General features: G+C 37.7%; 2 protein-coding genes across 4 annotated transcripts in view; one reads left to right on the forward strand and one right to left on the reverse strand.

The window, feature by feature from the left end:
• Positions 1 to 1,135: 1,135 nt before the first annotated feature.
• Positions 1,136 to 26,575, forward strand: UBE2N (ubiquitin conjugating enzyme E2 N). 2 transcript variants are annotated; one of them, XM_067559827.1, is made up of 4 exons: positions 1,136 to 1,320; positions 21,675 to 21,921; positions 22,145 to 22,285; positions 23,002 to 26,575. In XM_067559827.1, the coding sequence occupies exons 1-4, from the start codon at positions 1,291 to 1,293 to the stop codon at positions 23,040 to 23,042; spliced, it is 459 nt and encodes a 152-aa protein (XP_067415928.1). In that variant the 5' UTR covers positions 1,136 to 1,290; the 3' UTR covers positions 23,043 to 26,575. The 2 variants fall into 2 exon arrangements, with proteins under 2 accessions (XP_067415928.1, XP_067415929.1); XM_067559828.1 differs by lacking the exon at positions 1,136 to 1,320 and adding an exon at positions 1,453 to 1,661.
• Positions 19,901 to 26,744, reverse strand: part of NUDT4 (nudix hydrolase 4) — a 64,318-nt gene continuing 57,474 nt past the window's right edge. For both annotated transcript variants that reach the window (XM_067559825.1, XM_067559826.1), the window contains exons 5-6: positions 21,637 to 21,705; positions 19,901 to 21,051 (exon numbers count right to left, since the gene is read on the reverse strand). In XM_067559825.1, the coding sequence (XP_067415926.1) occupies positions 21,671 to 21,705 (35 nt within the window). In that variant the 3' untranslated portion in view covers positions 19,901 to 21,051; positions 21,637 to 21,670. The remainder of the gene's footprint in view (positions 21,052 to 21,636; positions 21,706 to 26,744) is intronic.

The raw sequence follows: 26,744 nt of genomic DNA on the forward strand, positions 1-26,744 counted from the left end.
TGGATTTTTAAAGAGACCATGACTCTCTTATGAGTGTGTAACTTGGATGATATGGAAGCAGATAAGAAAGGCCTTGAACAGAGAAAAATACAGTAAATTTAACACCTACATGTGGAGGAATCTATAGCTGAGTGGGTGAGCCTGTGGTTTACATAGTATGTAGGGGAAGTTGTAGTTATGGGGCAGGCCTTTCCTTGGGTGTTGCTGATTGGCAGCAACTGTGGGACTTGGTGTCGAGGTATAGCTATAGGTGTGTGGGGGTTGGGTACTGTTGTGTGTATGTAGTTGTATATTACTAGGTGTTGCTATGCATGTGCGTTTGGGATCTAAATATTACTATATGTGGGATCTGAGTGCTACAGGGCATTGGGGTCTGAATGTTGCAGGATGTGTATGGCAGTCAGGAAGTTGATGGAGTGTATGGGGGAACTGGTTGCTGCAGAATGTGTAATGGAGTCAGGATGCTGAAGGGTGGATGTGTGGGGGTGGGAACTAAGTGCAGAAAGGTGTGTATGGGGCTGGGGGCTGCAGGGTGTGTGAGTAGGGTCTGTGTGCTGCAGGGGAGTGTATCGGGGTCTGGGTAGTTGAAGTTGTGAGGGTACTGCAGAGAGCGTGCAGGGGGAGCTTCGTGCTGCAGATTGGATTCGAGGAGGGGGGTCAGGGTGTTGCAGAGGGGATGCAGAAGGGCCAGACTGCTGCGGTGGGTGGGTGGGGTGGGGTGGTCTGGTTGGGTGCTGCAGGGTCTCTGGGTGCCATTGGGTGTTTGCAGAGGGGGGTCTGGACACTGCAAGGGGTGTGTGCATAGTGGGGATCTAAGGACTGTAGGTGGGTCTAGGCGTCGCAGAGCGCGCTTGTGTGGGGGGTTGTGTATGCGGAGGGCGGGCGCTGCCGGGGGTGAGTGGGGTCGAGATGCCGCAAGGAGTGTCACAGGAAGGTCTAGGGGGTGGGGAGTTGTGAGGGGCTGGGGGCTGCAGGCCGCGGTCGGGCGAGTCTGGGAGCTGTGAGGGGTTTGGGGGCTGCACGGGAGGGGGAGGGACCAACCCTGTGTGAGGCAGCGGTAAGTCCCCGGATCTCGGTGGTGGTGACGCCAGCCAGAGGCGGGAGGCTGCGCTCCCTGAACCTCAGCTCGCCCGCTGCCCTGACTACATTTCCCAGCAGGCTGGCGGGGCGGGCGGAGTGACGTCACCGGAAGTAGAGCCCAGGTTCCTTCCGGAATCCGGTTGTGCGTGAGCCCCCCGAGCGGAGCGGAGCCGAGACCCAGCGGAGCCTGAAGAATCCCGATAAGACAAGATGGCCGGGCTGCCCCGCAGGATCATCAAGGTAACCGCCGCCCCCCTCCTCGGCTCTCTCCCTGGGTCCCCTGGTGCCGGGGCGCAGCGCGCGGCGTTTCCGGTGAGCGGGGCTGGGCAGAGCGTGGGGGAGGCGGGCTCAGCGCTCCGCCGACCACGGGAGTCGCGGGCAGGCCCCGCCGAGCTGGGAGCGGGCGGGGCCTGGGCCTGTGGAGCCGCCATTTGCACCCCCCCCTTGCCCCGCACCTGGGCTGTGTGAGCGAGCGAGGCGCGGGAGGCCCCACGCGGCGGCGAGAGAAGCGGCTGCTGAGCCCGGGCGGGGTCTTGGCGCCGCCGCTGCCGACGCGGCGCGGGGAATGAATGAACGAACAGGTGAGGCCGCGGCCTGTGCGCCGCCTCGGGACCCCGCCGCCTCTCGGCGCAGGGGGGCGGCCTCAGCCCCGAGCCTGCATCCGCCCGCCGCAGGGCGGCTCCCCCACCCAGCCCGCAGCCGCACTCGTTGCTTCTGGCTGGCCCAGCCCCCCTCACGGGCACCAGGCGACGCTCAGCTGCTGCGCAGAGAGCCCCCGGCCGGGCTTCAGTTCTCAGCGGGGCCGGGCCCCGGGCGTGGATTTCACCGGGGGTCGCAGCTTCTGTGACAGGGGCAGCGAGGGAAGCGCGGTAGCCGGCTGAATGAAACTGCACGGGCTTCAGCGCATCGTACCCCAACCTCCTGCTCCCCCCCTCGTTCTCAAAGGAAAGATGGTGACACCCACCCAACGTTGAAGCCCATCTTCAGCCTTGCCTTTAGGGCTTCCTGGTTTGCGCCAGTGATGATTTGTTAATCTTTTGATGACTCAGGATTGACTGGCTGAGGAAGGAAGGTTGCATCAGTTCTGATGACTGCCCCAAATAGGAATTGTTAACGTGTAATGATTGTTTGCAAGTATCTGTCAAGTATGTGTTTTGCTTGAATTTTAAAAAAGTTATTTTAAAAAAATAATTGCAGCAACGTAGTTCTTTCTGCACCTTCACTTTAAGAAATAGAGTAAGTCTGAAAGTATTTTATTCTAGATACTTCTTCCTAACTGGATGATAATTCCTAGGTAGTGAGGAAGATAAATCTAAAATTATTTTTTTCTGTGATCCTAGTGTAGTAAACAAGAATTCAGATTAGTCTTTAAATTGGACATTAAATTGAAGTGTCAGAACAATAGACATCTTGATTTCTGTACATTTGGTTGGCTGTGTGTGTGTGTGTGTACATAAAATGGTATATAGAATAAGTGTTTACGTTTTAAATATTGTGGATATTGTAAGTAGAGTTCTTTCAATAAAGTGCTTAGTGCATAAGTATTTGTATAAACGAAAGCAAAGTGTTAATGATATCTGCGGGAGTGCTCAACTTCTAACAATACTTTCAGTGCAGTGTGAATCCAATGAATTACTTGGATCACACTAATATGGTGTTCAGTAAAATTTGTAATAGTAACACAGTTATTTCAGAACCACTCTGATTAGTTCAAAACATTCAATGTTTTGAACTAATCTGGTAAACTTCTTTTATATCAACTTACATAAATGTTACAGAAGATGACCCAAATGACACATGGAAATGAAGTCACACAATAAAAACTAATGAATGCAGCGTAACATTGACCTGACCTGATATGGATCTGATTCCTCTTGTTAGTACAACATAAGTATTCTTCTTGCTATTAAGAAGTGATGTGATGACTCGTTCTATAAAAGTAACTTAAGTTATTCAAGTAAGGTCCATTAGATTTGATTGGAAATAATAGCACCATTGTTTCCTGTTAAATTGAATAAATGTCATACAAATAATTTATAATGCTGTGAAATTATTCTTGGCAGAGCACACTGAAAGTTTGCAACCAATGCAAACACCAGAACACAGGAAAATACACAAAATAGTTAGTCTTAAAATGAAAAGTTACGTAATAGATGGCTGAGGTAGCGAAATGAGACTAGAAAAAAAATCACACTAAAACTATGCAAGGATGGTGTTAAGAGTATAAAGTGTATTACCTATTATTACCTATTTCTTAATGTTTCCAAGCCATATGGAGAATTTCTAAGACAAAACTATAATACAATTTAATTTGATCTGTCACTCATTTTTCTATCTCAATGAACAGGAAATACTGGAAAGGTTACTGAAATATGTAAGGGTGGACAAGTTTTAAAAATATACTGGAAACAAGATTGTTGGGGTTGATAAAAATAAATTACTTTTATTTAAATTAGATTTTTCATTTAAATACAGGTTTACTTAAAAAAAAAAACATTTAAAATTAAATTTGAGGTGGACAATCTGTTAAGGTCTTAATTTATTATAATCTAGTAAAATCATTTTTTGTTAAATAATCACAAATAAATAGTATATATTTGCTACCATGGTTAGACTTTCTTTAAAACAATGAACTCATGGAAGTCAACTGGCAAAGCATCTAGAATCAGAATTTGTTGAATGCTAAATCAGCTTTTGACAGTAATAGCCTCTTCCGCAGTTGTAGAAAGAATATTTTCTTCAATTCTGTTTATTCATTTTAGTTCAGTGACTAATTCATTCAAAGTTAAGCAAGTAATTGGGAGTTGAAAAAGCAGGGAAGCTTGCTTTACTCTTCCAATCTATGAATTAAAAACTAGTTGAAAGGATGAGATCTACAAGATCTAAAATCTTGAAGAGCACGGTAACCAGAAATAATTGGTTCAACTCACTAACTACAGATAATATTTTTGTTTAGTCAGGTTTTTTTAATGTAAAATGTTCTGATAAAGTCTGATAAACCTTTTGTTTCCAGCACATTGAATAAAAAAAATTATTGAATACAAAAAAGTTTTGAATATATAAAATGTTGTTAATTTTTGATTGAATTTGAATTTTCATCCAAATAAAGCTTGGCACATGACAAATAAAACATTAATCTAGTAAATAAGAAATGCAATATTCACCATTCTCAAAAAGTAAACTTACATTTATTCAGATTCTTATTAAGATACAATTGCTTAAATAAATGTGTATAGTATACCATATCCCCCTAGTTAGCAAAAAGAATAAAATTTAGTGTAAAGGCTTTAATTGAAAATCAACATGTTTTTATTGTTACCAATAAGTGAGAATTAACCTTTTTTTAGGGAAAAAAATAAAGTATAAATGCAAAGCACAATTAAAATTGAAGATTTAAATCAGCATCCTGCTCACTGATTAAAATCAGTGATTTAAATTGCTGAGTTTTAAATTAAGGTGGTCAATTAATCACTTGAGTTAACTGATTAACGCAAAACAAATTAACTAGATTTTAAAAAATAGTTGCGATTAATCGCAGGTTAATAGAATACCAATTTACATTTATAAGTATTTTTGGATGATTTTCTACACTTTCAAATATATTGATGACAGTTATGACACAGAATACAAAGTATATAGTGCTCACTTTATATTTTTTATTACAAATACTTGCACTATAAAAATAAACAAGAAATATTTTTCAATTCACGTCTTACAAGTACTGTAATGCAATCTCTATCATTAAAGTGCAATTTACAGATAGAGATTTTTTACATAACTGCACTCAAAATCAAAACAATGTAAAACTTTAGGGCATATGCATTCACTCAGTCCTACTTCTTGTTCAGCGAATTGCTAAGACAAACAAGTGTGTTTACATTTATGGGAGATAAAGCCGTCTAATTCTTACTTATAATGTCACCTGAAAGTCAGAACAGGCGTTCGTATGGCACTGTTGTAAGCCAGTGTTGCAAGGTATTTATGTGCCAGGTATGCTAAATATTTGCATGCTCCTTCATGCTTTTTTTACTGTGCAAATATTTGTAATAAAAATAATATAAATTGAGCACTGTATACATCTTCGTTGTTGTAATTGAAATAAATATATTTGAGAATGTAGAAAACTATCCAAAAATATTTATAATTTTAAATTGATATTCTATTATTGTTTAACAGTGTGATTAATCGTGATTTTTAATCTTCTGATTAATTGCAATTTTTTAAATAGTTGACAGCGCTAGTTTAAATAAGTCCACACTTATGGAGATTCAGTAAAAGCTCCATAATTTAGTTGAGTCTCTCATTATGTTTTAGGTGGCTTTGGTTTCACCTTATCTTCACCAAACACTAATGAATCTACGTCTAAGTTGGTAACAGGTTCCTTTCCCAGAGTTTTTTTTTTTTTTTGCTTGCTTTTCATGGGAAGTTTGAAGCAACTCACACAATTTGTTTCTAAGGTACAGGTGGAGGAAGTATGACTTGTAGAAAAGCATCCAAATGCCTTTTTGTGTGTGCGTGCCTTACAGACATTCTAAATTAGTCTGGTTGTGGGGGTGCTGCTTGATCTTTTGGAGAATGCTAATTATTAAGAGGGCAATGCATGCTTTTGGTTAAGTATATAGATACTTAAATGTATTATGATGCCTCCCTGGACTTCAGAGCTTTTGAATTTTGAATTGTAGTGGTCCAATTTGTTAATGTCTACACTGTGCCTTGGAATGGGGGTGTCAAACATACAGCCTTTGCGTTATATCTGGCCTACTTGACTGCGAGATTGTGCGGATTCTAAGTTTATTTTTCTAAATGAAAGTTTCTACCCACTGTGACTGCAGAAATATATCCTCAATCTAAACTGATGTTGTGTCTGCCCAGGGTGGATTGATTTAAATCAAGTTTCCCACTGATACTTCTTCACGTTTCTTAAACAATGGTGCAAATCTGATCACTAAAACATGTTAATTTATAACTCAGTACAGCATTTCACAACATCTACGAGGTTATACTTTGTGTAATTATTTAGGTAACTTGATTTTTATTAATTTGTGTAATTATTTAGGTAACTGAGTTGATGGCTGACTTATTTAAGATTTAGGCTGTCCTTAAATTTTTTTTTTAATTTTCAAATTTTTATTAACTCTAACAGACAAGTCATCACAACACGAAATGTACGCTGTCCTTAAAACTTCTACAACTAGCTCTAATCTTCCCCACTCCCACTGTCATTTTTATTCATAGACTGAAACAGAAATACAAGTTTTCCTGCTTTTTCAACTCCCAGTCGGTTTCTTATCTTTGAGTGAATACCAAACGATGAAAGTATTGTCTCTGAACCTGCAGAGGAAGCTTCTACAGTGAAAAGTTGGCTTAGCAACTGAAGGAACCCTGTTTCAAGGTGCCTGGCTAATGATTTCCACTAGTTCAGGAGAGTGACTTTGTTCAAAACATCATCAATAAACATGTACTGTTTAAATGGTTCTGCTCCAGCCCTGAAATTTATTATGACTGGCATAACTGAGGAGTGATTTTGAGATGCCTATGCCATGGCAGTATCATCTTCAGAAGTTAGGCATCTACCTTTATCTGGGGTCGAGAATGTTCGTAAGAAAATGGAGTTAGTGCTTGATTCATTCTCTTCTTTATTGCCTGCTGTTTAACTTTCTGGTGAGATATTTCTTCAAAATATTCCCAGATAGGGTCTCCCTTATGCACAGAAGCCATGACAGTTTTTCTGTAGCAAAAGTGTGGAGGAATATAGGAAGCTCTGTGTATACTGAATAATGTCTTCCCCTTTTCTTTTCAGTCCACTTTACTGTTCCTTTCTACTCTGCCTCTGTCCTTTCTCTCTGTCTTTAAGACTGTCTTAACTACCGGTAACTCCTCTGCCTTGTTTGGCCCAGTTCCACCACCACATAAACATAGAACAACAATCCTATCCAGCCTATGTCTTTCATTGCACATGTGACTATAGTCTGAGAAACAGAAACTGAAAGCCCAGAACTTTCAAGAAGCAAGAGCTGGTATTAGGCTGGACAGACTAGAACCATTAATTCATTTTTATGAAATTGTAAGTGTAGGTTTAGCACGTTTGTGATGAGATTTAATTGTAACTGTTATTTTTTAAATGAGAAATTTAGTAGTATTAATTATTTAAATTTTTAAAAAATCTGATTTTAAATAAAAAAAACTTTAATTTAAAAAAAAAAAATTCATTGATTTTTATCCACCCTGTGTCTGCCTGCGTCTGCAGAGTTCTGAAACAATAGCTATGGTGAGTTCCAAAGGCCAGTGATACTTTAATGTCAACATCAAATATTCCATTGCTGATTGTTTTCTTGGCATTGGAAAGGGAGTGGGAGTGAAGCCCTTGGTGGTCGGATTTTGGAGTTGCATGGAAGAAAATACAGAGGGAAGAATAGAAGGGAGACACGAAGTGAGTGGGAGAGAAACAAGGAAGGATGGAAATAGTGATGGAGAGCATATTTTTTTTACTGAATGTGAGAGTATGAATAAATAAAAGTTTAGTTATTAAATAAAGACTATATTCTCCCCTTGATATCTTTGCAAGCCTTCCACTGATCTGTGGGAGGTCTGGTACTGCTCTTCAGGTTGGCCAGGGCAGGGCCTTGCTACTCTTCAGTCTGCTGCTTCATGTTTGTGTACAGGCAGGGGTCTAGTCCAGAAGGAATTAAACTTGCCCCTCACCTCCTCATCAGAGCGCTCTGCATGCATTTGGGGCTTCTTACTACTTCAGTAAAGGATTTTGGAGGATAGAATAAAGCGAGTTAATGGACCTACTGCCGAGCATTAATTTATTACCGGGGCAGAATCAGTTGGTTTGCTGTATGTATGTGTATGCAGCGTTAATTGGGAGCTCAAAATAAGGCAGCAGATCTGTTTGGGGTGGTGTGAGACAAGGCTGTATGGGGTGTGGCTTGGGGATAGTGTTTCAGCTGGGTAGGTACTTTTTTTTTCAAGTCCTGAGCCTAAGACATTGTTTATATTCGAGAAACTTCCACATTATAACTACATTAATGCACTAGCACAGATGAAGTCCCTAATGCAGATATACCTCATCAGTGTGACTTAATCCAATAAATTTCATTGGAGTAGTACATCTGTGTTAGAGAAACTTGCACCAATGTAACTACATTAATGTCATTACACCAGTGCAACCCTGTCCCCAGTGTAGATAGGGACTCAGCTTCATTGTATAATACTTCTGGGGAATGGTCCTCTATGTGATCACTTTCGGTGAATAGATGTAAAAATCTCTTTCTAGTTACACTGATCTGAAATAACTATTTTGCTACAACGAGATAAAGGCAGGTGTACTCCAGTAGTGCAATTAAGTAATTTTAATATCTTCAGAATCACTGGCATGGTGGTGGTGAGCCTGAGGATATGACTGTCTTTTAGTTTTTGATGGTTCTGCAGGTGAAGGTGGGTGCCTAATTATGGATGGTTGACCTTCACTGTGCACTTTCATACATAACTATGCTGACTTTTCTTCTGAGGAAAGTACAGCACTCTTATCAGATGATTCTTTCTTAAAAATAATTAAGAGGTTTACAATCTTAATTCAGATGTTTTTACCTAAATTTTTTTAAACCTGAGAATATGCTGTATTGTATTAAGATAATAGCAAATATGAACCAAACTGGTTTTATTTTATCATGTAATGCTGGCTATGGCCACCTTGTGTCCTTTATCAGATGCATAGGTAATGACACATGAACTCCTTTTCTAGATTTTGTGCGTGAAAATACAGAAGATGATACACTGATATATGAAGTAAGTGAAATAGGTCTACAGTTGGATATCCTCAGACAGCTCTGTCTCAAAACAGGAAAATTCTTTTCCCATCAATATTCAGTATACTGTTATGCTCATAATTAGATAAGCCTCCACCCAGTTTACCTTCTTACATAGAGCCAATATGCTGTGGATAGGGAGAAAATCATGTTTTCCCACTCTGACAGTATGAAAAAATGAATGTTTACTCATGTCACTAAAGTAATCTGTCTTTTTTTCCTTATCCACATGCCAGTATGCTCTAAATAATTTTAAGCCTAATTGCTCTCTAACCAGCTGTAGACCATATAGTTCATTTAATTCTCCAACTGTGAGATGGAGTTGGACAGTGGTAGAGCATCTTCAAGTGTACTTTATTCGAAATTCTTACCAATCACAGGCAAACTTATGATATATTTGTTAGTCTTAATTCAAACAAGTCATGGCAAAATAAATATTGTAAATGTTAATATCAAAATTGTAGTAAGATATATAGATGGGTGGTGATTACATTGGTTACCCATGTGTAGGCTAATTAAGTTGGAGAAAGGGAAATCCCCAAACAGTTATGTTCAGATCAGGAGTTATGTGTGAGTGGGAGGAAATGGCGGGAAGTCAGAACTGGAAAACATGTCCATCACTTGCATGAGCGTGGCCAGAAAGAAATGGGCCTGTGACTCAAATTGAAATGGCAGGGAGGAGAAAAATGGGTCTGCCTCAATGGGGAGGTCAGCAGTTGAAGGTAAAATAAAACAAGTGGTCTTCAGTGGCATTTCTTGCACGTGAGTGGTAATTTCAGGTTCTTTAAATGTTCGTTTGACTGATCTTTGATTACTACTGGCTAAGACTTGCTGCTTCTATTTCCTTTAGAAATTTTTCTCAGGAGCAGGGATCACATCTAAGTGAGCAAATATTAGAGCAGGATCAGCAGGCATTTTAAACTAAAAGCTATTTCTCTTCATTTTCATCGTTCCTGCATTCTCACCCCAACTATTTGTATGGCATCCTCCAAGTACTAAATGTCATCCTTATCGCTGTTGCAGAAAGTGAAATTGAAGACACCCAGTCTTGACTTGGAAAATATTACTGACTCCTTTTTCAATTCCATTTTCCAATAAATTTTTTTTTAAATCATAATTTTTTCAACACTGGTAGTCTCCAGAATCTGACACTATCAAGCGTGGTTTTAATAACATGCTTTTATATACACCAGTTAATTATATTTGAAACTCATTTTAGTGATTTACACAGATCTAGCTTCTGCTGGCTTAGACGTGGTCTAAACACAGGTGTATCATTTTAACTAAATCAGTGTCTAAATAGATTTAAATTGGTGTCCAACCCCCTTTTGTGGGTATTCTGGTTTGAGTGCTTTATGTTGTCTGTAGCTTGTCTTTTTTTAAGGCATTTTAAGAGTACCAATTTGAGGTTACACTGATGTAACTAAATTAGTTTCTAAATCAATTTGGTTAAATAAGTAACTTTTGTGGGTAAACAAGGCCTTACTGTAGATATCTTTTACTGGATATTTCATGTGCGTGCTAAGGGAGGGAAGCATGTGGATAAAACTTGATCTGGAGTTTGTGTTAACTTTGACAAAAAGCAGCACATGTGTACCATTTAAAGTGTTTTAATTATGAACATTAATATAAACTGGAAAGAAATCTTATAAAGAATAAGTTTAAAATATTCACTGTTTTGGAAAATGGGACTTACATTGGATGGGTTGAGAGAGTTGTTTTTGTGGAAATTGTGGCTCTATTAATGTTTTTTGCCATAGATCTCCCTTTCTCTCCAAAGATCTCCCTTTGTTTGAATGACTGTAAAAAGAAAACTATAACAAATCCCCTTCATTTAAATTTGGGTGAGCCTTTGTGGCATAACTGCCACTCAGTATGTAATGAAAGTAGGAAAAATGTAAAATGACTCTCTGGCTACCTGCTTTGTAGATGTTTTTGCTAACATTTCCGTTTGTAGCTGTTTTAGTAATTAATTACATCAAGGCTAAGGGGCTATTCAACCATCAACACATCATTAAACATAGTGAAACCCCTTTAAGACAGGAGATGAGGCTGAATAGAAGAGATGAGATCGGGGTAGAGATAGTGGCTTCAACTCTTGAGGGGATATGTTCAGAGAGGAGAGAGAGGATCCAGGAAAAGAACCATGAGGAGAACCAGTAGATGATGGTGAGGAGCCGTTAAAGAATGGGCCGCAAGATAGAATGAGTAAAACACAAGCTACAGAAACCAAGAGGGGAGTATAGAAGATGAGTGCAGTCGGCAGCTTCAGAAGCAGGCAAATCAAGCAATTCTTGTATTGTAACTCTAAACTGTTCCAGATTTTCTTGAAGATTGAAAACTTTGCAAATAATAACTATATTTACAATCAGCAACCAATGTTTGCCTTTACAGAGGTTGGTTTGCTAGTCATGCACAATCAGAAGATCAAGCTGTTTGCATGTAGGTGGAATTGATTATAACTTTCACCTTGACTGGCTTTAACAGAGTGCATGTATTCATTTTATAGTGTTTGTCCTGGAAGGGTCTAGGAAACTCAAATGGGAAGGCATAGATTGTGTAAAAGGACTTCCATATTGGCTCTGCAGATGAGAGAAACAATTATAATCAGTATAAAAAGCACTTCTGAAAGTCATGTAATTATTGTGGCTCAGTTTCCCCTCTGTAAAATAAAAAGCATACTTTCCCATTTTTGTCAAGTGCTTTGGGGTCCTTTGATGTAAGGTGCTACAGTACTGCAATAATCTGTATATATCCTTGTGTATATTTTAGTAGCTTCAGCATGCTGTTACTGGGTAGCATGGGATAAATAGGAGATATTTCTCATCCTCTGAACAATGAAAATAATGTTATATAGAGCTTAACAACACTGAATAAAATCTGTCCCATAGATGAGATGTCACACTTTACTGGAGTTCACTTTGTACGTTGGGAGAATCGTCTTCTTTTCCCTCTATCCTCCCTTTTTCTGACCCCAAAACAGAAAAGTCACACACTTGCTAGGGGTGGAGTATTTAAGTTCCTTTAGGTCATAGCAGTTAATTGGATTAATTAATTAACTTTTTTTTAATTAAAAAGTTTTAAAAAAACTTTGCTCTCCTCAACCTTCCAACACCTTCCAACCCTGACTTTCCTGAAAAAGGATAGTGGAATTCCTTGTTCCAGAGCCCCTCATTATGTTCAGTCAGCCTAGAGGATCAGAAGGCAAGGTGCGGTGTTCTTTCCACGAGGGAGAGTAGTTCTTCTGTTGGTTTGAAGAGAAAAGGATCAAACTAAAACTTGAACTGTTATTTAATCAGACTCCAGACCTATCTTCCTTTAGGAAGTTTCCTGTTTTTCTCCCTCTTTACCCTCCGTGACCATCTTTCTGTTTGTCTTAGCCCAGCCATGCAGCAGAGGATTGTGAATCTTCTCCTGCTGGTGAAACACTAGGTGCATGAACATATATCTGGTTCTCTCCTGATTTCAGGAATTCTTTGTGGGTAGAGAAGAGTGGTATATTCTATCCCGCATACTATGTAAATACCTCAGATTGCGTGAACATTCACAATTAGGAAAGCTTTGGTTCAGTCACACAGATGATTGGTTTCAGGTCTTGACTTTTACAGTCTTTTGATTATAACTTCTTTCTACTGGTGTATGTATTTCCCTTTCTGGCTTCACAAACACCACCCTTTTCAACCATTGATTGCTGTCTATCTTTTCCTCTTCCTTCTATCCTTTTACCTTCCTCTTGCTTTCATTACTTAGTTCTATATCATCTCCTTTCTTCTCCCAAACCTTTCATTTTCGTACTAAGGGGCTGTTTAATTGTGGTGTACACACTCGGGTTTGGTCTGGAGCCCAGGCTCTGGGATCATGTGATGTGAGAGGAGGCCCAGAGCTCAGGCTGAAGCCTGAGCTTGAACATCTACACCGCAGTTAAACAGCTCCTTACCTTTAGAGCTCTCCTGTCAGCTTAATCACTCTGCCTCCATGAGAGGCTGTAGCTATGTCTGCGGGAGAAACGGTTCTGCCAACAGAACACTGTCTATACCTGTGTGTGTTAAGATTGGTATACATACATTGCTCGATGATGTGGGGGGTATGGATTTTTCACACTCCTAAGTGATGTTGTTATACCAAAGTAAGTGTGTAGTGTAGACTTGGCCTGAGTGGAGTTTTTAAGCCTGGAAGTTAGGTTTATAGAATGGTAATTACCAGGATTATGTCTCTTTTAAAAGACAAGTACTACATTTGCTTTTTCACAACTATTAAAAAAAAAAACCTTGTTGATACAAGTAATATCATCTGCTAATTCCCTTAATACTGTATAATGCATGTTGACAAGACTGGTTGAATTGTACATGTTTAAATCTTCTGAGCATTCCTTTTAAAACTTTTTTCTCACTTATCTTTCTCTTACCTTCAGCTGATACCAAGTTGTTGTGATGTTATGTTAATCCAGTTCTTAGAACATATTTAGAAAGGTGTCTTTATATGATACACTTAGGTTATAACGGGCTCTTGTGAATTGTTTGGATGATACAAAATTTGTAAGTTGCAAGCAAGTGGATCTTGGAATTGCTTAAGTAGTGAGCAAGAGCATGTAATTATGTGAAAAATCAGGGGTGCTTTTGTAAGTACTTGTGAATTTTGAGAAAAACCTTTGGTTCCAATGCGCTTTTATCTTTGCAAATGTCCTAACCTTGTGTGTGTGTGTGTGTGTGTGTGTGTGTGTGTGTGTGTGTTTGGGTTTTTTTGCTGGATGAGGTGAGAGGAGTTGTACTCGTGCTCCACTTATGAATGTGGTGAAGTGTTATACCTGGCTTCTTGGCACAGAGGTTTGTCTCTTTTTAAATCCCAGTAGCACAATGGAGCAGTCTCCTCTGTATGAACTGACATCTCTCTTGAGTCTTGGCAAAAGATGTCAGAATTTTAAGCCAGTAGAGCAATCTGTCTAGCAGAATGCTCCATAGTGCATATGGGAATATTCAGTTAGTCAGATTGGTTGATTGGCTGAAATTTCTCTGTGGCAAGGAGTTCACTACTAACAGTTCAGTATTTTTGTGAGGAAGAGTCATTCTCTTGTGACTCTGGGTTTAAAAAAAAAAAAAAAAAAAAAAAAAAGGGGGGGGGGGGAGTAACCGGGTTTAAAAAAATACTCCTCAGTGTTTCTGAAGTTTGTAATTCACCTGTAAAGGTTTTTTTTCTTTTCGATTAAGGGGAGCTTCATTACTGTTCACATTAACAGGCTATAGAAATGTGAAAATTAATAATTTCTGTTGAGAGATCTCAGATTGCTCAAATGACACTTCCATTTGGCCCTGAGTTGCTTCTGTACTTAAAACAAGGCAGACAGTAACATTAAAGTTACTTGTCATAAGATTGTTGCACACATACTCTTAATACTATAAAAAGTTGCTGAATTGGCCATTTATAATATATAAGTAGCCAGGAGGTTTTTGAAGCTGGTCACAGAAGAAAGAGAGTGTTGTATTCTGACAGGCCACTTCAACTGCTAGTTATAGCAAGGAAATTAATTCTTGTTTTTGTTTTGTCTTAATTAATTCCATGTCTGATTCCACAGCCAGTGCCATGCAGTTTTGGAATGGCAAAGACCAGACTATTAAACTTTGCATCAAAATGCCTATTTCCTGGCACCACTTTAAAGGACGCTTCATAAAACTCATGGATTAGTATGCACGTTTGGCATTTGGTGATAACTTCATAGAAGAGCTGATCCGTTGTCCTGAATGGGAAGTAAAGAAACTGGAATAAAACTCTTTTTTGCATAAAGGGCACTGATCTGACAAGCACAGTGAATCTGGCAAGATATAATTTTGGATTTTTTTTTGAGTGGGGAGGGGTATGAGGCTGTTTGCTAATAAAATAAGATGGATGCAGATTATCTTTTTTTTCCCCCAATTGTTTTTAAATTGTTGGAATCACAGTAATTTGTTAAATAGATAAAGTCCTAATAGCTTCTCGATAGTTTCTGAAAAAGTTTTGTAGCTTTCACCTTAAACATTCTGTAATGTTTAAAGTAATATCTCACTGATTTACAAGAAATGACATTATGCTTCCTTATTGCCAAAGTGTATGGAGAAGGAGGTGGTAGTGTGACTGCTTTCCAGTCAATATATATATATACAAGGTCCTTTTAAAATAATAATAATAATTTCCTTAAAGTCCTCCTATTCCATCTGACACATTTTCTCATCAGTCTTCTAAACCAGTCCAGACTCTTATCGGTCAAAGAGAGCTATGCTTTCACTTTACACTAGTATAGTTCTGCCACTAGAGAAAAGATGACGTTTTATGGATAGTTTAACATGAATTTTCATTTCAAGTGTAACTATTCATCAGTATACCATTATACTGTACTAAACTTGCCTGTAGGTTGTAACTAATTTGAGAAGGCTTGTTTGACTTAGCTTTCTTGTTCTTCAATATGTATACTTTGGCATTTTACAATTTTCCTTTCTCATTATTTGAAACTGGTTGCTTGAGTTGTGGTCTTGATAGGCTCATGAGTTCTTGAATAAGAAACTCATGAAAGACTAAAGGGCTGGTTAAAATGGCATCCACGCTTCTCACAAATGCTCCTTTTGTTATACTTTGTGCATAAATGGTGGCACAGTGTTTTTATGCAGATCACTGTATCACCTCTTTTCTACTGAGTTCTCCAGTTTTGTTATTTCTTGCACAGGCCTGGGAGTCCTGTTCGTGATGGTGGACCTTATTTTACTTTTTTTCCCCAGGTACTTTGATTTGACCATTTTTGGTTTTTGCCAGTGAAGACAGATGTCTGCAAATGTTCAATTTGTGATGAGTTAGCACATGCTAAGAAAACTGGGTGTCTCTTGCTTGTATGATTACAAACCATCACGGCAGTCTGAGAATTCCAGTTTTTTTCAGATCTGTTGGCTTGTTCTCAACTAAAAAATAAAAAGGTGTCTGCACCTGTGGGCTTTTTTCTAAGTAAGCCACTGTTCAATGTGCTCCAACTTTTCTCTGGGTGATACCACTCTTTTATTCTCAACATTCTTCTCTTTAACACAGTTCCAGCTCAGCACTCCTAACCCCTCTCCCCATATCATCATCTTCTGCCCTCTTCCAAAAAAGAAAAGCCAACTGCATTAATGAGGAAGTTCCAGTTCTCTCTTGCAAGGGCACTCTAAATATTTTTACAAATTTCTTGACTGCTGGTTTCAAATAAATGCTAGAATTCTTGTCCGAGCCTTCTATACAATCACAGTATTTAAAAAAGATGATTTTTTTGCCTTTATTGTACTGTAAAGTCACATGACATTTAAATAACAACTTATGGGGTAGTGTGTTTTGGATTAAACTAACCAGCTGAGCAAATTGACATACTTCCCTTTAGTGAAAGGAGTCACTAAAGGAACCACCAACCCCACACATGAATGACTGTGATATAGTTTCAGCAAAATGCCTGGTTAACAAAAAAAATTAGCAGGCGTAACACAATACATGTGTTATATTGTTCCAGCAATTTTTTTTTAAACAAATAGGTCTTCTCTTCTTCAAATTACTGCAATTAATAAAGGTCCATTATTTATTTTCCACGATTTTTCCATATCTTGTCTGCAACTCAGCTGCAATTATTTGACAGTCATGCCACGATTCAAGTAGGGCCTTAGTTATATATTTTTGCAGAAAAATGGGAGAATGCTGCATATTTTTTCTATCCTGTATAAAATAGGAGTTCAAACATACTTAAAGTATTTAGGTTGAGATTTTTAAAGATACTTGATGGGATTTAGACGCCTGACTGTCTAAAACCTTTTGAAAATGAGATTTAGGCTCCTAAATCAGTTAGGCATTGTGACACTAAGCACAGCAATGCCTAAATAGAGTACCTGTAAAAATCTTAGCCTGAGTCTTATTTTTTTGTGAATAAGTCTGATAGCTAATAAAAATCTCATATTAATTCTAAATACAGGACTTTCCTGGGTCCTGATCTTGTAAAGCACTTAAGCACATGCTTCAAGTTTTTAAGTAGTTTCACTGAAGTCATTGGCACCTCTCACATTCTGAAGTGCTCTAAAGGCTCAGGGCATTATTGAGTTAAATTTAAAGGAGACTTGCAAATACTTGAGAGGGTGGGGTATCAAATATCCTTATTTGCAAAATGACAAGGATAAGAAGGGCATTCACCATTTGTCTAAAAAAAAAAAAAAAAAAAAAAAAAAAAAATTTCCAATCAGACTTTCCAGTTTTCACACTGAGAGAATCTAGCACATGCTGTAAAAGGGTATTAAAATTACCTTGCCTTTTATAATTAATCTATGCAACATTCTATAAAAGGTAATGATTAATAGCTTTTCTTTTTTAATGCCTGGCTTCATATTCCAACAAGTTTCTGTGTGGTATAGTGCCTTGCTAGAGTGTTTTGTTCAAGCATGAGAATCCAGAAATCTATGCTACAAGGGACAACATTTACTATACTTAGATGCTGTGTAACCTACCAGTGTGACGTCACTACCACTGTGCCTATATCCAACATTTTGCTTGCCTTCAAGGAATTTAAGAGCTCCACAAGGCAGAAACCACTTTAGTGGGGAGCTTTGCTGCTGGACAGCCTATATTGGGTTAACAAGCAGAAGAGTCTGCAAGAAATGTATGAAGTGCACAAAAGGTGTACTGATGTAGATAAAGTAGTATCACCTCCCCCCACACACACACACACCCACCCACCCCTGGTGTGGGTGTATTTAGCACAGTTTTATTTTGTTTATACCAGTATTGTTTATTCTTGCATGGGAAAGGGAATAAGCTATCCTGGTGCAAGACATCTCTCTCCTGGAATAACTACATCCACATTAGGGATTGAACTAGTATAACTATATTGTTTAAAAAATCCACACATCCTTAACCAAGTAGCTATAGTGGTACAACTCAAGGGCAGACCTGGCCAAAGACAACAGCCTGGACTATGCTACACGGATAGGTCAATGTAGGCTGCCTTGCATCGACCTAGCTGTGGAAGTGTCTTCACTTAAATTTGGCTTCCGCTGACGTACATACATCTCTATGCCAGTTTTAGTCATACTACCTCCTTGAGCGGCGTAGAGTCATGGTCAATGCAGTATCGGTGTAGACACTGTATTGCTTATATCAGCTGATACTGGCTTTCAGGAGCCTTCCCACAATTCCCCACACTTGCAATATAAGTGCTCCAAGTGAGGGCGCACACCTCTGACACAAGGAACCAAGTGTGTGCACACAAGTGTTTTAATAACTGCAGTGGCTGTATGCCAACATAAGTTAGGTTAGCATAATTTTGTAGTGTAGACATGACTTAAGGCTGTCATCACTGTCCCAAAAAAAGGGGGGGTGCATGTTGTTTTTGGGATTTTTCTACATAGTGAGATAACAAATACAAGATGGCTATTTTGCTTTAAAATCCTAGTGGTGACCAGGCTGTTTGATGTAGCTAGGGGAGGTCAACCCCAGATGGAAGCATAGTATTGACTTTGCCTAGCTCCATCATGGTTTTTAAAAACTAGCTGTGCCTTGTAAAATCCTGGTGGAGACAGCAAGATAACTAACATGAATTAGTTATATCTGTATTTCTTTTTAAAACAAAAAAATCACCTTTTGGCAATGAAAACAGATAGCCTTACACCAAATTTATCAAGCAGCATTAGGCAGAGAGCATTTTCAGTAGGTGGAGGTTCAAGCCTGTTTTTTCTCCTTTAGAGCTGATTAGCAAATTTTTGTTGATGAAAGTGGAAAATATTGAAATTTCATAAAAATTTCTGTGAAAAGCTTCCCACAATTTATACTTAGTTATTATCACTCAGAGCTTTAATCTCGTAGATACATCAAAAAAGTGTGAATTCTCTCTTCTAGAAAAAGATAATTTCATTTGTTGATACAAAATAAGTAGTAGTCAAAGACAACATATTTAGCCAGAGATTAAGGTCATGATTGTTATATAACCTAGCAAGAGATTTTTTATAGACTATTTCCTTTTATTATATGATTTTAATTAAGCAGCTTGGTGGTGGTGTGGACTGTCTTGTGATCTGGATTTATTTTCCTTCTAAATTGTATTTTCATTTGACTCAATGTTTTTTCACATTGTGTGGGTATTATCTGTTTAATCACAACTGATTAAGAGTGATTTTAACTGTGATCTTTGAATACAACATTTGTATTATCTTTGGGTCTTTTTATAATATGGTTTTAGCTGATTTTTATTATTTGGCAAGTGCTTTATAGTTAATGACTTTATGATACGAGTAACTGATATCACTTGCCATTAATGATTGTGGTGATATATTTTGTGATCTGATGCTTTTCTATAAATGAGGTTTTTCTGTTCAAAGTAATGAATGCTCTTTTGGCTGTGTCGAGATGGTAACCATAGCCTTTATATATGAAGTATTTGTGTACTTGTCAATTTAATAAGTGTATTTTATCTAAACAATACAGTAGAACCTCAGACATAAGAACACCAGAGTTGTGAACTGACTGGTCAATCTCACATCTGATTTTGAACTGGAAGTATGCAGTCAGGCAGGAGCAGAGACAAAAAAGGAGGGAAAAAACCCAAATACAGTACAGTACAGTGTTACATTTAAACTTTAAAAAACAAAGGGAAAGTTGAAGAAAAAAAAAAGACTTGACAAGGCAAGGGAACTGTTTCTGTGCTTGTTTCATTTAAATTAAAATGGTTAAAAACAGCATTTTTTCTGCATTTTTAAAGTTTCAAAGCTGTATTAAGTCAGTGTTTAGTTGCAAATTTTTGAAAGAATCATAACATTTTGTTTAGAGTTACTAACAACCTCCATTCCTGAGATGTTTGTAACTCTGAGGTTCTGTTGTACCTGGATGTGCCTCTCTGTGCTGGAGTGTATCAGTCTTGTTTTGTAATGTTGGTGATTTGCAGCTGTAGTAGTGCTTCAATCTTTGGGTTGTGTTTTGTGGGCACCCAACATAAAATAATTTTAAACAAAACAAAATGTAGCACACACTGCATAAACTTTAATTCTTGTAGTTGTACAATTTGTTTTATTTTTTAAATTTTCTCTCCCTTACTGGTTTGAACAATCCAGAGGGGAAACAGTGAAATTGACTAGACACAAGTAGTCAAACACACAAAGTAAAGGGGAGAGAAAATATATTTTTAAAATATTTCAGTCACAGTAATCTTAACTATGATAACTCTTAGTTTCAGGGTTAACGACACCTTTTATCCTCCCTCCTGTCTTCTTTGATGGTGCCTGTTTAAAGGCTTCCGGCTTCCTAGCATTCATCCCTTTTGGGCAGAGCCTTGTGTCTCCCTCCCTCCCTTCAGATTGGGGGTTTAGGCTTGCAATCCCTCTGTACCTCACTGTGATTTCCCCAGTGGGTCTGAGCATGGTCCAGCACTTGTGGTTAACTTTTATCTACCACTAACCAAGCAGTCTTCACAAAGTAAAATACACTTAGTTTTAGGGTAAAAGTATTAAACAGAAAACAATGAAAGTTCCTATACACCTGCTAAAAGCTTACCAAAAGTTGTGTCCCGCCCCCCTCTCCCCCTAACATAGGGCTTTGGTAGATATCAAACCGCTCAACTTGATTTGCTGTCCTGGTTACTAGTTTGTGTCAGGTTACAGATCCAGAACCCCTTGAACAGTACAACTTTTTTTCTTTGTCAGTTTGATATTTTCATCTCTGACCTTCTGTAACAGGTACTATAAGTCAGTGGCCCTCTCCTCCAGGGGGAGCTTCAAAAGGGTGTGTTTTTGCATTAATGGCTCTTGGGGATTCCAGATACCACAGGTTTCATGTTTTAAATGTAAAATACAGCTTGGTCACCAAAGATGCTGCATGTGGTTGAAATATCAGTAACGATGATAAAAATAGATTAATAAAGGGTTGGGTTTCTCTTTAAATTGATATACCTCATAAACTTAAAGCTTTTTTCAATAATGCAGAAGAAAGGAATTCTGCAAGTTGTCTGATACCTTAAATTTGGTTTATGGCTGTGAATACATGATTCTAAAGTCCTCTCGGTACTATATAGGAAATCTTGAACATTGCATGTGAAATAGCTCTTCCTTCTGATTCTTTATCTGTTAGGCATTTCTGTGTAGTGCAGAGTGGGAAGCATTTGCCTCAACATCATGGTGGTGGGGTATTCTTGAAGAGGTCCATGTTCCTGTTGATCAGAGGAATTGTAATTTGGTAGTATCACAGCATGACTTTCCCTCCTCCCTTCATTATAAAAATATGAAGCTAAAATAAATTGGCCAAGAATAGCTTTACTATTGGCCATTCGTTCAGAGGCATGATTGAAATCAGGAATTCAGAACTTGTGTTGCAGAGGAGGGCGCATAGCAACCCACCCTATTTATAGATTCATTGATTCTAAGGCCAGATGGGACCATTGTAATCATCTCGACTGACCTTCTGTATAACACAGGCCATAGCATTTCCCCAAAATAATTCCTAAAGCATATATTTTAGAAAAACATTCAATCTTGATTTAAAAATTGTCAGGGATGCAGAATCCACCAAAATGCTTGATAAATTGTTCCAATGATTGATTACACTTGTGCCTAATTTCCCTTTTGAATTTTTCTTGCTCTTCCTATGTGATTTTTTGTTTGACTTTTTATATTTGACTTCACCTAATATGAAAATTAATTTTCTATGGATTTGCATAAATCTACTTAACAATGAATATTTAGTATCCTGGTACAAATTTTGTCTAAATATGTTTACTGTGTTTTAAATAGCTTGCCTTTGTTATACCATGTCTCTTTCTTCCTCCTCCTTCAGGAAACCCAGCGCTTGCTTGCAGAACCAGTCCCTGGGATAAAAGCAGAACCAGATGAGAGCAACGCACGTTATTTTCATGTGGTCATTGCAGGTCCACAGGATTCCCCCTTTGAGGGTGGGACATTTAAACTTGAACTATTCCTCCCAGAAGAATATCCAATGGCAGCTCCTAAAGTACGTTTCATGACCAAAATTTATCACCCTAATGTAGACAAGTTGGGAAGAATATGTTTAGATATTTTGAAAGGTAAGTGCCATCCTTTCCACTAAATACATTTCTCTTCATTCATCCTAAGCAGGGAAGACCTGACAATTTAGAGGTTTAAAAGGATTACAAACACTTTTTTTTAAATTTTAGCTTGCTTACAAGAATGGTTTAAACGGCTTTAATCTTAGAGAAAAACACATTAAATCTAGGGGTGGTAATAAAGAATCTGGTGTTTCATATTACTATAAATCTGTCTTTTTAGATAAATGGTCCCCAGCTTTGCAGATCCGTACAGTTCTGCTATCAATCCAGGCTTTGCTAAGCGCTCCTAATCCAGATGATCCGTTAGCAAACGATGTAGCAGAGCAGTGGAAGACCAATGAAGCCCAAGCCATAGAAACAGGTAGCGTATTGCACACGTTATTACTTCTGTATTTGTGTGAAATTCTATTAAAACTGGATTACTAATGTTCTTAAAATATTTTGGAACTTAATTTTAAAATCTGACCCTCTGGTTTTGTGCCTGTGCCTCACAAGAACAATTGTTTGCATGTGCAGAATCTGAGCCAGAGTGGAGGTCTAGTGCAAAATGTTTTTCTTTTCTGAGGATCCATTTAGTCTGCAAATTTCACACTGCAAAAAGTGCAAAAGTATTTCACTGAACTCTTACTGGGAAAGATAAACCATTACTTTCTGTACTTGTATCCACTCCTTGTACATGATGAGAACGATTCCTTAATAAATTGCAATTTAGTTTCACAGAGCTCTGCAGCATCTCTAAATCTGCTTCTGTTGCAGGCTCTCATCGAATGTAGTTTCTGTGGCAATAAAATAAACAGGCTACATTTATGCTTTCCCATTACAGGATCCTCTACAGCCAGGCCACCTGTTCCTAGGGGCATCTGTTTCTGTGAATCCTATGGGCTTGGATTGTGACTAACAATCTGCAGTTAACATGCTTATATTTGTGAAACAGTGGCATAAAACTTAATTTAAAATATTCAGGTGCCTCTGCTTAACAAGCTCTTCTAATCAAAAGTTTGGGAAGCAGAGTATATTGAAAAGAATAAAATGAGATTTATTTCACTTTTTAAGAATATGCATCTTTTTTCTTTACAGCCAGAGCATGGACTAGGCTATATGCCATGAATAATATTTAAATTCGCTCTGAACATCAAGTGTGCATCACTTCTCCTGTTCTGCCAAGACCTCTTCTTTTTTTTGTTTGCATTTAATGGACACAGTCTTAGAAACATTACAGAATAAAAGCCCAGACATCTTCAGTCCTTTGGTGATTAAATGCACATTAGCAAATCTGTGTCTTGTCCTGATTCACTGTTGTAACGCATGAGCAGAGGCTAGAAGTATCATCTGGATTGTTGTGGAATTGTTTAAAAGCAGTAGCACATCTCTGCTTTTAATCATTTTTTTCCATCATGGTTTAAGTATAAGCACTGTGAATGAAGGTAGTCAGGGTTAGCTGCAGGGTGTTTTGTTTTAATTTTGTGAGCTCCTCTTCTTCCCTTTTTATGGTGATGCTAATTGCATTGGTTAAAGCAGCTAACCAGTTACACTTTAGGATATGCCCTCTAGCCACGGCTAACTTAGATGCTGTAGATGGACAAGCTTGATTGTTTGAACAAAAATGGGAACATTAAACATCCATCACCTTCACTAATAATATTGTGATTCTGCTGTCAAGTGTAGAAACCTCCTTTCAAGAAAAAGCTTATGACCATTTTGTATTACTTGTCTGGAAAATCTTCTGTAAATCTTATGTTTTAGTAAAATATTTTTTGTTATTCTACTTTGCCTTTGTACAGTTTATTTTGCTGTGATTTTCGTTTCTCTACTGTGGCAATTGTATTTAAAAAATTGAAACCGGAACTGAAAAATTTGTCTTCTCCAATCTAACAGATTAAATAGTAAGAGGAAGAATTTGCAAATTCCCTTACTTTTGTTGCTGCTGATTTGTATGACTAGTCCATGCCACAGTGTTCCTAAATTGGCCAAGATAATACAAAATTATATTAGTAACTGATTCTTTCAAAATGAGCCTCTGATAAATGTGATAAAGTAATAATTTATCACAGTCAGATAGATCTGACAGTGCATTAAAATGTGTATATACATAGGATATTATGTATCATTAAAGTAGGAGGCTAACAAAGCAAATGACAGAAATAACTGGGTATATGTATGACTTGTCTGTTTTGTGCTGAATATAATCAGGTATTACACTATGCTCTTTAGTTGTAACTTCTGTCACACACAAAAAAAGGCATATAAAACACCAGTGTACAATACAACTGTTACAAACCAACTGATCAGTAGTTTGCTAAACCACTTTCAACTAGCCTCATTTACCACTGTTGTTATCTATAAGCCTAATTAAGCTAAATGTCACCAAAAAGGATTTTTCATTTGGAGGAAGTAAATAATAGCTTTGTGCTTCCTCACTCTTACATTTATATTTTCATGTCTCTTGGGAGCCCATTTTAATCTCTTCAGTTCAACTTCATATCCCTTTAAATCCTTTTTTCTTTCCTTTCTCTTTTTTTCTAGTTACGCCCACTCCCCAGCTCCCCTTTCCCCTCTTGGAATGTTTTCTTCTCTCTAAGCTTTCAGTCTGAACTGTATAAATGACAGCCTGCAGTGGGAATGTATGTCTTGCAATTCAAGGTGATGGTTATGTAGCCCGTTGGTATTTTCTGCCTCCCACACTCCTATTCTAGTGTCATCTGGAGTTTCTATAGAATGTGGTGTATTTATTGTGCTCTTATGTAAGATGAAGATTATCTATTAAAATTACATTTTCAACATACAAATGCTTTCAGTGACTGGTAACTGGTATTGTCCCTCAAAGTGCACTGCATAGTAACATCATAAAGCTTGGTTCAGGATAATCTACTTCAGCACAAGATAGACACTTAAAGATGGGTTTAAAGTTAGATTTCTGTATTGGATGTGGTTTGGCTCACATTTGTGGCTTGCAGCATCTCTTTAGTCGTATTCAGGTTGAGTAGGCATCTTTGCTGTAATTAACAAAAAGCTGATTTGTTATTGAGACAAACATTTGTACAGGTTTAGTTGGTGAAGTTCTCTTGCATGTCATTATTTGAGTGACTTTGATTGTAGGTAATTGAGCATACATGTACCCTTAATTGTACGGTAACTGATTTTTAACATGGTAGATGACTCTATGCTTGTCTTCTGAATTCCACTAAAATGTATCTAGCTAAAGAGACTTAAAAAAAACAAAAAAAGCCCCTTAATAGTACCATTTACCAATTATGCAATTCTGAATATGTAATTGCAAGGATAAAGTACTCTTCCAGTCAAGCAGCGGTAAAGGAATGGACTGTAGTAAAATTCATTGAGTGTATAGAGGAGCCAATGCGTATCAGGTTTTTAAAGTATCTTCATGAGTCTGGAATGTAGCTGAGAGATCTGCGGGTTGAGTGTTGAATAGTGTCCCAACCTGCTTTTTCTCTGTGTAATTAGACAATGTAAATGTGTGGGTAAATAACTTTGATGTATCTACAGATTTAAATTGTTTAGAAGGACAAGTCTTTAAATGCTTATTTTAAAAACCATTCTCGATTCTAAACGTTTCTCATGGCATAACTTCAGTTGATATCAACCATGATTGCAAAAATCCTTAAATTGGACTTCAAGTCCAAAATAAATTCAAGCAAAGTAGGATCTATGAAAATATAATTTGATATTACAATAGTCACTTAACATCTGAATCTTGTGCTTTTAATGAAGCTTAAAATGCAAAGTCAAATATTTTCAGCCCTGTATCAAGTGGTGCTTGCAGATATTTGACTCCCTGTCTCATATTTGAGAATGTTTGATGTTCTTAGCTCATCTATATAGTTGCCTGAATTATCTGAAGCCAGATTAATGGAATTTATTTTTCAGATGGTGATTGGAGATGCCCCACTATTTGTTTTGTTATCTAATGCTCATTTTATGACCTAGAATTAAAATTTGCCACAAAGTAGAAATGTGGTTGCCTTACCATAATGAGTAATAGTTATAATTTTTAATCTTTACAGAAGAATTACAGTAAAAGTATTTCCTTTTATACCTTTCCTTCAGTACAATTGGTGCTAAGAGCTAACTTGCCTGAAAGACTAAACGAGAGTTGAAGCTTGTATTTTACCTATTAGTTTATGGATGATGATTGTATAGGTAGAAGTCATAAATTGTAAATCAGACCCTAAATTTACATTTTCATTTTTTTTGCAGTAACTAACTTTAATATAGATCAAGGAAATACATTGGAAGGTTCTTTGTTCTTGCATTAACATTCTGAAATCTGAACTGTCATTTTTTAAAACATTTAGCCAGATTTTTACATGGAACTGAGGTGGTGTATAAATCACTTAGAACTGATAGAATAAATGTCTTGGATATTAGGTGACTTCTGTAGCCTAAAACAGTGAAGTGTTGCTTTTATAGCTTTCAAGAAAGCGTATTTCCAAAACATTATGGTTACTGTAAAACATCTTAATGGAATAGTTCAATCAAAAGTTGTGAAATTTCCCTCAATTTATGTATGTTCCTACTTGGAATTATTTTGAGGGTTACTTTAAAATAAAATGTCTGATAGGTTCTGTTTATAACATGTTGTGATTGTAATGTAATGGACACTTGAAATAAAAGGAAGAGCGATTATTCATTACATATACACTGAGCATCATTTAAAAAGAAAGCGTTCCCTTTGGTATTTAGTTTAACATTGGTCTTTAAATAATGCCTGTGCAAAATAAGAAAATAAACTCTGACCAATTTTTTAAGCCCTCCATAATTTTTGTTTTCCATTCACTGCTGGTTTATACTGGGGAGAAAAG

This window comes from Emydura macquarii, unplaced genomic scaffold (assembly GCF_026122565.2).
Source record: "Emydura macquarii macquarii isolate MOO-44397 ecotype Brisbane River unplaced genomic scaffold, CSIRO-AGI_Emac_v2 contig_2205, whole genome shotgun sequence".
In the NCBI taxonomy this organism is placed as follows: domain Eukaryota; kingdom Metazoa; phylum Chordata; order Testudines; family Chelidae; genus Emydura; species Emydura macquarii.